Source organism: Rhea pennata, chromosome Z, assembly GCF_028389875.1.
Source record: "Rhea pennata isolate bPtePen1 chromosome Z, bPtePen1.pri, whole genome shotgun sequence".
In the NCBI taxonomy this organism is placed as follows: Eukaryota; Metazoa; Chordata; class Aves; order Rheiformes; family Rheidae; genus Rhea; species Rhea pennata.
Window position 1 is genome coordinate 80,660,910 of NC_084702.1, and position 12,061 is coordinate 80,672,970.

Genomic DNA, 12,061 nt, shown 5'->3' on the forward strand with positions numbered 1-12,061 from the left:
AATCCCTAAGAACAAAACACTTTAAAAGGGAAACATTACAAGCTGTTACAGAAAACCCTTCAAACTTCTGATGAGAACTGTTGTATTAGATATCTAGATTATGTCCAGCAATATAGCATCTTCAGCGGCAATTAAATTCACTTGTCATCACTCTGTATGGTACATCAATTATTTTACTTATGTATGCTTCACTATATGGTAAAGCCATTATTTTCACTTCTGCATGCTTAAGCCTTATATTTTTAAGTTGTTGTATAGCTGCTGTATTCTTCAGCACTTGCAGGGCTACACGGTTCTTTAAATATAAATAAATAAAAGAACAATCTGCATCAATTAAGAAAGGCCCAGTCTTGAAATAAACACAGAAAAAGTACCTGGCCTTGTTTAGCTGCATAACTATAAACAGACACCCAGATTTGTACAGACAAATACGCTTGCCTCAGAAAACAAGCTTCCTGGCACATATTAAAAATGTGAACTATTTCAGCTCAGAACAGGAAGATGAACATAACAACTTCAAAACTTGCACAGGAGAATCTACTGGTTTTAAAAGTCATAACTCTCCTCATTTAGAAGAATATTATTCAGGTAGATGACTAGCACTGAAGTTTGTTCTCTTTAGTCATAAGCCAACTCCGGAATTACTCAAACTTCTTTTTTTTCATATTTAACCTCACCTTGATATTTTCTTGGTAGTAGCAGAGCATTCCCTCTATTTAAAAATTTGCATCTACCACTACTAAAAATTAAACATACATGTACATCTCGGAAGCAGACTGCTTTAAGCAGAAAAGAAATTGCTAAATTAACTATAGGAAAGGATTTTTTAGGATATCCTTAAACACAGTATTTACTAACAAACCTTATTTTGATTGAGAGAATCATTCCTTAGTCTCTGTTTGTTCTTCTGCAATTTACTGGGCATCATCTTTCCCGTTCTGAAGTCAAAACTGCTGAGATCAACAGTGTTTCCCAGGTATCTTGCCAATTGAGGCTTGCTTCTGAACTTCTTACCACTTGGACTAAAAAGAAGAAAACACTTTAGTATGTTTTGTTGTACAATAGGATACAACCTTGACTTCTTATAACAGGTTTTATACCTTGTTAGATATCTGTGAAGTTTCCATATCTTTACTCCATGTGGCATGTTCATTGATGCATTGATTAGTGACGGTATACCTGCCCAATCTCTGCATATCCAGTCCCATCCTTCGTGTAAGATTTAACTTATATCTCAAGCTGATGGACACTAGGATACATGACACCCTAGAAAGCTGCCTTAGCAGTTATTCTAAACTAAATTAAAGTATAAGTAGTGTACAATGAAATGTCAGGCTGTGCACAAGTGAAGGAATCTCTCTGCACAAAATAAAGATGAAAGGCAGAGTCTAAACTGATTGCTGGCTAAGGCCAAACAAAACTCAACAGCAACCTTTCTCAGCTATCAAAGAGCACAGCATTAAACAGAAGCACAGAACCAAGATTTGAGGTGATGTAATATCACTTATCTATTCAGTCACTAACACTAGTGAGCAAAGCCAGAAAAGTAACTGAGCAATAAGCAAGTAAGCAGCAAGCAAGATGATGCAAAATACGAAGCAGATCCAAAGCTGCAACTGTGTATATGAGTAGTAGATCCCACCACAATAGATGAAATTAGTTACACAAAATTTACCAAGATCAGCTTCACTTGGAACTATTCCCACTTACCCCAAATTCCCAGGTGATATTTTGAGTAATAATAGGCAAATATCCAATTTACAGTTATCCTAATAAAGTGTTATTTCTACCAATCTTTACATTACAGAACTTTCTAATCCCTCATCTGCACTATGGTCTCATGCAGCCAGAACAGCAACACACACGTCGTGTACGCACAGTCAGCGCTGAACACGTCTTTCATCCCTGAAGAGTTCCACTGACCTTTAGGAGCTTCAAGTGGACTTACTAATCAGTCTGCATGCCCTGTGTGCAGGTCACTGCCAGTGTGCAGCTCATTTACCAAAAGCTATATAAAGTTACCTCTACTGTAAGGGACAATAGTGCTGCCTCCTGACCCAAAAGTTTGGTAGAAACACAAGTGTCAAGAAATAGTATATGAAACTCTCAGGCTGCAACACCAGTTTATGATAGCCTCTCAGTACAGGTTGTCAAGAAAACAACAAAATAATCATCACAGGAAGTCAACAGTCACTTGAATTTCCAATGCAAATTTCTATCCAACAAATTTAGCCAAATGTCAAAAGCTTCCAGACTACTCAAAGCCGTAAGATTAACAGAGCTCAGAGCATTTTTCAGGCCACTTCCTTTGTGCAGAAAGATACTAAAGATTTTTGTCTTCTTCACTTCTCTGAAGTGGGATTTTTTTTTTCAAATGTATAAATACCTCAAGGCAAGAACTTCCACAAAGAAGAATATGTACTGAATTCTGGGGAAAAAAATTAAGACAAACATTTTAAAAAGCTATTTAAATCAATCCAGACATACAGAAAGATAATTAACAAGAGGTAAAGAGTGGGAGAAAAAAAAATACACCCTTAAAACAGATTGCAATCTGAAGCTAATCTCCTCAAGGACGGAGGTGGGAAGAGGGGAGGAACTATTTTGGCCCACCCAACTCTACCCCATTTCTCATTAGGCAGAGAATTGAAACTATGCTATACACCAAACTACATACAACACACTTTAGTTTTATTTTAAATAGTGGAAATTAGTGCCCTAGCTTGTTAACAGTAGGAAAAATTTTGTGCTGAAGGTCAAAGAGCAAGTCCCTTGCATGGCAACTAATTTCCCATTAAAATAATCATACACTTTGTCTCTCATCTGTCTTCTCAGGCACTCATTTGAGACAAGTTCAAGATAAAACTTTGTCAAGAATTACTGGCTGCCTAGCCAAATGTTCCCGTTTTCCAACAACGGAGTGGAAGGGTTGACTTTCCTAAATAAAGTGTCCTGCTGTGAATTACCTTCCCATGATCATAAAACATAAAACGAAAAGGAAAAAAGAATGACTATAAGCAAACCCTGAAGTCAGTGTTTAGGTTTTCTGTTCCCAAATTCTTTTTAATTAAAACCTGTATGCACTCAGTCATTTTAGCCAATAGCTAAATAACCAGTAAAAGGATATAAAAGTTCGACAACTGCATCTTCTACTCTATACTGATTTTTGTACCAAAGAAGAAATAAGGTTTCATTTCATTCTTTCATTTTTCCTACACCATCACCTTCTTTTGTTCTGTAAGGAATTAACAGAGTCTCATCAAGAAAGTACTCTTCTTACTAGTTTTCCTCTTCAGCTTCTTTAGAAACACCTCACATATACCTTGAGTAAATCCAAATTTCAGCACTGGGCAGCTATCAGTCTAGCTTCACTAAAAACTCTTCATGTAGAACTCTGGAAACAGAATTCACAAACAAATTTTATTAATGCATCCAATACCTTTCAATTCTGTTATTTATGCTTCTAGCATCTTTTTTATTACTATTATTAATCTAAAAGCAAACGAAAGAACACGATCCAATATTCCTAATTCATGTCTGCATGGATCATTGGCAGGGTTGCCATCAAAAGCTATTTCAATCCACAGTACAAAACCTACCATTTAAGTTAATAGTGAAACTATTAGTAGTGACAGGCTGTAATCCATCAGCAAAATATTTATTTTCATCTTGATTTCACTGTTAATAAGAACCATATTTTTAAGATGTGATTAAAAAAAAAGTTAAAAAAATCCAAGAAAAGAGTACACACTTTGAAAAACATCATTTTACAAAGTGGACAGTCTCACAGGAAAGAAACAATTGAAAATAGGTTGGTTTTTTGTTTGTTTGTTTGAAAATAAAGTGTGTTTGGTAACCTATCCATACCTTTTGTTTTAATGTTTGCCCATACCATTGTGAAGAATGAAATTAACCTGCTGCAGCTGTCCTTGACTTGATATGAAAAGAGCAAACTAAAAAGGTAGATGTATTTACTGAGAGGACTCTCTCAGCTTGAGCTTTGCTTCCCAACTTCAGTCAGGGACCTATTCTGGACTAGTTTCGAATTCCGCTGTTCACTCGCGTAGTTCCATCCCTTTTCCAAATGTCACTGACTCAAGCTATCACATTAGCACTCCCGTCTCCCCAGAAATGTCTCAGTTGCATCCTGCTGCATTCATATTGTTGCCAATACATCTTTTCCTTCCAAACAGTTAAACAACCTTCTGCCCTCTCTGTCAAAAAGCAGAGATTCCTGTTCATAGACCCTAAAAGCATTGTCTTCTATGCACTTCTCTAATTCCCTATTATTTTCATCCTAAATAATTCCCTTATGTTCAAAGTCATCCAGTTCCTCGAGAGTATTCTCTGATCCTCACTTGTTCTAATGATGTCCTAGATACAAAACTTGCTGAGGATGCATAGCACATACCACTTGCGCATCCAATTTAATAAATATTAATATCAGATAAGTTCTAAGAATATCAGTTGTGCAGTTCCATTAGTAACTTCCTACAGCAAAGAGGCTATTGTTTTACAATAACCTACTATTGTTTCCTCTTCAATCCACACCTTAACCACTTCATATTTTCCATTCTTCTCCAGCTTCAATAATAGCTAACGACACCCAATAGAAAGTGAACTTCACTGAAGTCCAACAGATTGAGCACCATTCCTCCTGGTTAACTCAGAACATTATTTTGGTGCAATCTCTTAAAATCTACTGAAATCTACTATGCAACCTATCAATTTCAATTGATTTCATTTACCACTAACCTCCCTATCCTTAATTGTTATACACTTTTAAGTTTCTAAAAGTTCACGTGATATAGAAATATGGAGATGGAGAAAATATATGGTGTGTAAGTCTTACTTAACCTCAGTAGGAGGCAAACAAAACACATATTGGCTTCCTCTTTGGTTTCAAAGAATCAGTATTTTGTATTTTTTCTACTTTGAAAATGTTGGTGGTCAAGCCAATAAAGTAAGAGATTAATTTCTGAATCATTTCCAGATTATCTTTACTCTCTAGTTGTCTCACTTCTCTTACCTGCACATAAAGTTCCACTGTGTAAAAGTCAAATAGAAGGGTTATGTGCAGAGGTTTTATCTGAACATTTGTTAAACCATTAGTATGCACTAACAGAAAAGGTGACATTACAGAGTCTATTTAAACCAGTGTGCCTACAGACGAGACTTCTACTTCCATATCTTCAATGAAACTATGAAACAGTATTTTCTGTTTTTTTTTAATTTTTCTTAAAGGGGGAGTTAAAACCAAGCTTAAGTTCAAACTTGCTTTTCAGTTGGAAAGAAGGACAAAAAGAGGGGTTTTATGCTTTGTTTGCTTTGAGAAGGATCCCTGGATGAAGGAGATATCCTAGAAGTCAAACTGAAAAGGATGTTGAAGAAGTCTTGGACTTCAAACTCAAATTTGCTGTAAAAGATTTTTTTAAAATGTTTTGCTTTGAGTTCAAACATTCTAAAATTTAAACTGCTAGCAAAGTCAGAAACATGTATCAGTACATTATTTCAATGAAAAATTAGCAGATATGGAGGAAAACAGTAAAACTTGCCCTCATCCATATGTTCTGGACATTCCTTAATTTTACACTGACTTCTTTCATGCAACAAGAAGGCAGTGAAAGAGTTCTTTCAGGGTGTTGTGCCACACAGGAGCTTCTGGTTTGACTAAATTATAGCATGACTGAACTTTGAGACAATTTAAAATTCCAAGATAAATGTGGAATCACACAGAAATATCTCCAAACATATCTTACACCGTAGATTGTTCTAAGATTGTTATTCTAATGAGTTACAAATACTTAGCCTTACCTAAACTTACACAAGATAGTTAACATTCTATAAGCTTTTTTAACTAGTTAGCTTCAGTTAAAAGTTTCCATGTTTTTCCCCAAATAGAAATGTAATATATAGTGTATTCAAATAGAAAACTTAGTTCTTTCATACTTGAGATACATATAACCACTGCAATAGTCAAACTTTACCTTGTCAAGTTAAATGCTGTACAAGTTTTTATTTCAATGTAACCAATTAAGAAAAATCAGTACACCTCAAAAGAGGCAACATCTGCAACAAATCTAAAAACTATTCATTCAATAATGTTATCAAGCCTCGAATCACATTATACAAGATTTAATGGAGAACACAACCCTCCACCAGCTATATGCTTGTGTAAATTCACTTACTATACAAATTGAAGTTCTTAATGGGTTGAAAGTGATTATGTTAAAACGTGCTGCAAGAACCTCATTAATAAAGACACTTTTTCTGATGTTTCCAGCAGAACAGTAGAACATGTTAATTAATGTACACAGAAGCTACCTTGAATTTTGTTGTACAAGAAAACCTGCCTAATACTTCCCTATTTGTCCTCCTTTCCCAACTCAAAATGCACAAGTTTACAGGCAAGATAGTAGCTCAACTTATTAAAAAAAATAATCTTAATGTAGGCAGACATTTCTGTTTTCAGCTGCTTTCCAAAAAAAAAATTCGCTAATTGCTTCATTTGTATTGCACTTTTTACATGCTGGCCCTCCCCATCAAACAGACTTTGGGGAAAACTTTCAACCAGAGCAAACTAGATGCTCAACAGCAGATGATAGCAGGAAAAACAGGAAAAACAGCTCATCTGAGTTAAAAATGTCTTTTCTTTTTTTTTTTTTTCAGCTCTAGCTTCTCAGTTTTCCAGCAGTGGCCAAAATAAGAAGAAATTGAAGAAAGAGGTGATCTCTTTCAAATTAAAATAACACTCCTTTAATTTAGCACTTACTCTCTTTTATTAAAGCACTGCAGGGTCAATTTAAGCAAGTCAGTCACACCAGTTTTCCAAAGGCAGCCAACAGCTGTATAGCTCCTGTTTTCTGAGGGCTCAACCTGACAGGCTGTAGTCTGACCTACAGGAATGATGAAAAGTCAGATACCAATGGAAGAACAATGCTAAACACCTTTGAAAAGGCACATCTGATTAAAGACACTTTGATTCAGCTACTTAAAAGAGGTAGAGCAAGGCAAAGTACTTCTACCAATCACTCCCCTCTGTGATATGGGAATGAAGCTCAGGAAAGTAAGGAGACTGAAAATACATCTGAGCATTTCACAATGTAATAATAAATAAGACCACAGAAAGCCTACAATAAGATTAGCTTTTCGATCTTATGTTCAAGCATACCTAATACCAAACAGCTGCTTATTAAAGCTTCCTATGTAGCTGACCTCTGAGAGTACAAGGTACACCAGGAAATAAAAACTGGTCTACAATCATTGAAAAAGGTCCTTTCTGAAAGATTTGATTGCAAGTACTCCAACATATATTCTAAGACATTCAAAGATTTGGTAAAGAGTCGCTACATGAATAGTGTAAGTTCAGAACTTGATTGTCTGATCTCCCTTGCAACAACACGATTTTTAACACAATGCTACATAGAGTTTATATTGCCACACTAAATCTTCAATAGCAATTGATACTGGTGAACTTTAAAAGGCTATTTTCTAGATCTTTATTTAATCTTCTATTTCTGAAAATATTTTAGCTTTGCTTTTTCCATTTCTATGTTTCCTAAGAAAAACAGCTTGAAGGGCCGCCTTACTGAGACAGAGGACTCATTCATTGTGTCCTTGTGTAATAAGATCAAAGTGTTACCATATGACTTGATAATAAACATTGTTACTCAGTACAGTGATTAATTCATCACTATAAAGAAAATTAAATATATTTTACATATGAAGACCCTCTTTGCCAATGTGGTGCAGCCAGCATTGCCCACATTGCACAAAACTTAAGTAGCAGAGATCATTACTATGCATTTTCAGGGAGCAATGCAAGCTAACTTAGCCATGGAAAACCAAGGGAACAGAAACAAGTGCTTCACTGAAACTTCCAGCAGCTTGGTGAAAGTAGAGTATCGCTGCAGCAGCAGCACTCTCCTGCTATACAAGGCTGTTCTGCTCTTCACAAGCACAGCAATGTATTGCCTGAAATTTTCTTACTATATGACACTAGTAAAGATGCCCCCAAACTGTCAGGCAGCCTGCAGCACTGAAAAGATTAGACCACCTTTGTCTAAACAGAAACCTGAGTATATTGCTCCAGGTATAACTTTATCTGTCATGGACTTCCTTGGTCAACTGGGTAAGCAGCATATAATCTGTACTGCAGTAGATTTCTAACAGGACCAATCTGAGGTTTTAGCTTCTCCTTCCAGAAGGCAATAAAAAAGACACCCCAAACACTAAAACTAAAACCTAAAGATGATCAGAGAAAGTCTATGCAAAAAAACAAAGGTTATGGTAACTCATTTTTTTATTATCATTGTCCTTACTTTGGTTTTCATTTAAGATTGGAAAAGCAGTGCAATTGTGAGCAGTGAAGGAGAAAAGATACAAAGTTTCAGAAGAGATTAGAAGAACAAGATGGTAACTCAAAATTCTGCTAAATTAAGGTCATCATATAAACTAGGTGCACTGCAGAAAAAATATAATGGCAGCAGGCAGCACAAATAATTTAATAAGCTGTTAATGCTGGCAATTTTTTTTATTGAGAAGAAGCTGAAACAGATTTCCAAGATTTAGAGCTCACTAATAGAACTTGTCTTATGGTCTAATTACCTTCAGAAACAAACAAAACAAAACAAACAAAAAAGCAAACTAAAAACAACATGCCTATGTATAACATAGGTCCAGTTCAGGCTCCAGGAGCTTTAGTTATGAAGTTATGTCTCATTTGCTTCTGAACACCTAGGTAAAGGTCTCCCTCCAGGGAAAAAAGAGAGAGAGAGCACAGAATTAAAATAATCCTCTTGTCACTGGAAACTCTCTGGCACTTATCTTAGTGTCAAACCACAAAACAAACTTCAAAGAGATGTCTGTTTGCCCCATGGGTATACCTACACTGGAAAAGCTTCTGTAATCAAACTTAACAGCCTATGGGAATCCATTGAAAGTGGTGTCAAACTACTTGGCTTTTTAAGTCTTGTCTAGAAAAGAGATAGGAGTTCTTGTTTGCCTTTTTCCCACGAAGAACAAATGCATCAAAACAGAATATTAAGTTGCTGTTGTTCTAAAAGAAGCAATTTCATGCCAGAATTAAGAAATGCTAGGGATTATATACCCTAGGGAATTTTACTGAGAGAAAGAAGTCATTAAAGCAGAAGCTGAGATACGTATATTAGAATTTCTTTACTCAGACTTTTACAGGACTTTTGAAGCACTATGGAGCCTTTGGATAGGACAGCAGCACCCCCTACCTCATAGTGCACCGAACAAATAACACATTAAAAAAAAGAAAGAAAGAAAGACAAAAAAAAAAAAAAAAAAACTGTGTCAATTTACAATAGAGTAAGAACTTACAGAAATAAGTTACTAGTAGAGTCAGAAACAGAAATTTTCTTAAGGAAGAAACAATTCTGCAGATAATTTTTTATTACATTAAGAGAACAACAGTTATGTCAAATTGGAAGTAAGGTTCACACACGCACACGAACTCGATTTAAAATAAGAATCAAGATGAATACCCTTATGGACAAGATACTGCCTTCTAGCATTACTTTGCAACATTTTGTTTAAAGGAAGTGAAACAATGCTCTCAGGTTATTCTACTGCAAATACGGGGATGACATAAAGGACATCCTAGGAAAAGGATGAACAAAAATTACTTTCCAGCTCACCTTTGCCATAAGCTGATCTTTCGCTTTATAGTAGAGACAAGATAGTCATTAACAGACTTCATATCTTCTTTAAGCTAGAAAAGATCATGTATACCCTTGGCAGTGGCCGAGTATTTCAAACCAATTCAAGAGAACACTATTGTGTGTCAGCACCATCGTTATCTTCCTTACTTCAATCTCTATCATTGTAACAAAGTGTATTCCTGGTTATGGAATCAGAACATTCGTATTCATTATAATACACACTCTAGCTACAGGCACAGCAACACAGATATATTGTATTTATAACCTTTCAGAAAGTTATCTGATGTGTGGATTAAATCCTAAGAAATACCTATTCTGAGAACACTGTGCTGCTTTTGCCTTTGTCCTGCGCTCAGTATCATGGTTTTTAATGCAACATTCTCTAGATCAAGTAAATTCATATTACTAACTATATTTTTCTCCATCAAACTCAGCTATAAAAAAATAAGCTTTTTCTCCATTGCCATTAATCAAAGTTCTGCAAGTCAAGTCAGATCCCTGGTGTCACCTGTGCTAGCCTACTATCCTCAAATCAAGACATATATGAAAATTATTTTTTCTGACTGCTAACATAAAATCAAGGAATTGAAAGTTAAAGTGAGTTATTCTGAAGATGTACACACTTAAAATGCAATGCACATTTTCATCATTGTCCTAAAATTGCCCCAAAAAAATGTTATATTATTCTTCAAAAGGTTATGCCAAATCTTGACTATGCCAGCTTCCAGGGAATTCTAGTCTGCATTAGGCATACCAACTAGATCCCACTTTGTGCCCAGTTGCATATTTTAGCAACATGCTTTTTTTTTTTTTTTTTTTTTTTGAATGTCAGTAAAAACTAAGAGCAACATAAGTCTTCTGAATGCATTTGGCCCGCTCTACTTATGGGATCAAAACAGATTTTCATTTGTTTTAAATATAGCAATGCTGAAATCTGCCTCATAGCTATAACAGAATGGAAAGAAAAAAAATAAATTTCCTATGCCAATCCTGCCTGAAGCCATAAAACCATTATTTGTTTCACTTTGGTTGTGCAGAAGTAGCCCTGTGACTGAACAGAAGTTATGTTATAGTCACATAAATGACTACTTATTTTTGCAAACCTGTAATCTGTAGTGAAATCAACAAACTCTGAGCTACGAGTTGCCTGGTAAGTTCTTAGCTTCAATTTTGTGGTTGTTTGGCAGAAGATCTGCATCACTGCTAACCATGCTGGAAGGCGTTCTAAAATTTGAAACATTTATTTCTACCACTTTACCACATAAAAAAGACAGAATTCTGGAGTCAGTGATGAGCAGATTACAGTCTTGCATCTTAAACAAAAAGTGCGTTAAAGAATTTCTTAAAAGGATTTTTGGCAACAGCAGCAAAATCAGAAGGATGAAGGCACAAATCATTATACATAAGGTGCTAACCTCAAAAGCTGTTTTGATCTAGCATAGTATTTGCAAAGTATTTCCACCCCACCCATATTTTAATAGCTTTTATATGATAATTATGAAGGTCAGTAGCACTGATGATTATATCTCAAGAAGAGACAAATGACATCTACCAGAAACTACTAAAAGTGTTTTATTCTATATGATTCATGTCTTCCTAAAACACGATATGCTAAAATTCCATAAAGCCATAAAGCAACTGTGATCAAGAAAAGTTTGAAAATGAAAGTCAGGAATAGGTATTAGTCTTGCAAGAGTTCCTCTTAATTACCAATCTGTATTTAGACCATGACAGTAAATGAAGCTTTGTCCAATCCCTTATTTTTTTTCTAGTCCTCCTAAGAAATCATAAAAACACAAATGCCAGGTTTTCAATGAGCTGAGTAAAGTGTCTCAGTGAACTTATTGAGGTCACATATCATTCTTTACACAAGAAGAACTAAAACCTGGCAGTATTAGAACTTACTGCATTTTACCATTATTTTTATATTTTAATCCAGAACCTAAAAAACGCAAAATACTGACATTCCTACATTTTGATGATACAGACATGTGACTGAATTCAGTGTTTTTAAAAGAAGTCATTTTGAGCAAACTTTTAAGGTTATTTAGTTTTTCCTGCATTAAATATATTCTATTAAATTCAGCAGTGATTGTGTCTTAAGAAAAAAGTCTGATGATTAAATCTGAAAACAGTAATCCTATGCAGAAGATTCAGTTTAACAATCTGCAGTAAACCAGGACGCGTCCAGAAAACAAGATTCAAATTGTAGACTCAAGTTTAATCTTTCAGACAAGCTTCATAAGGCAGCATTGAAGCAAGGAAAGGCAGATGCAAAGATGCAGACAGCGATGCCAGATGCTACCCAATCATCTGCCACAATATTAGCATACGGTTGGTAGTGCTAGTCAGACAAAGGCGGTAAAAGAAAA

The 12,061-nt window shown here is 35.3% G+C and overlaps 1 protein-coding gene across 1 annotated transcript in view; it reads right to left on the reverse strand.

The window, feature by feature from the left end:
• MBD2 (methyl-CpG binding domain protein 2) overlaps window positions 1-12,061 on the reverse strand; it is a 43,215-nt gene that overhangs the window by 29,143 nt on the left and 2,011 nt on the right. The window contains exon 2 of the mRNA XM_062599451.1: window positions 863-1,022. Coding sequence (XP_062455435.1) covers window positions 863-1,022 — 160 coding nt within the window. The remainder of the gene's footprint in view (window positions 1-862; window positions 1,023-12,061) is intronic.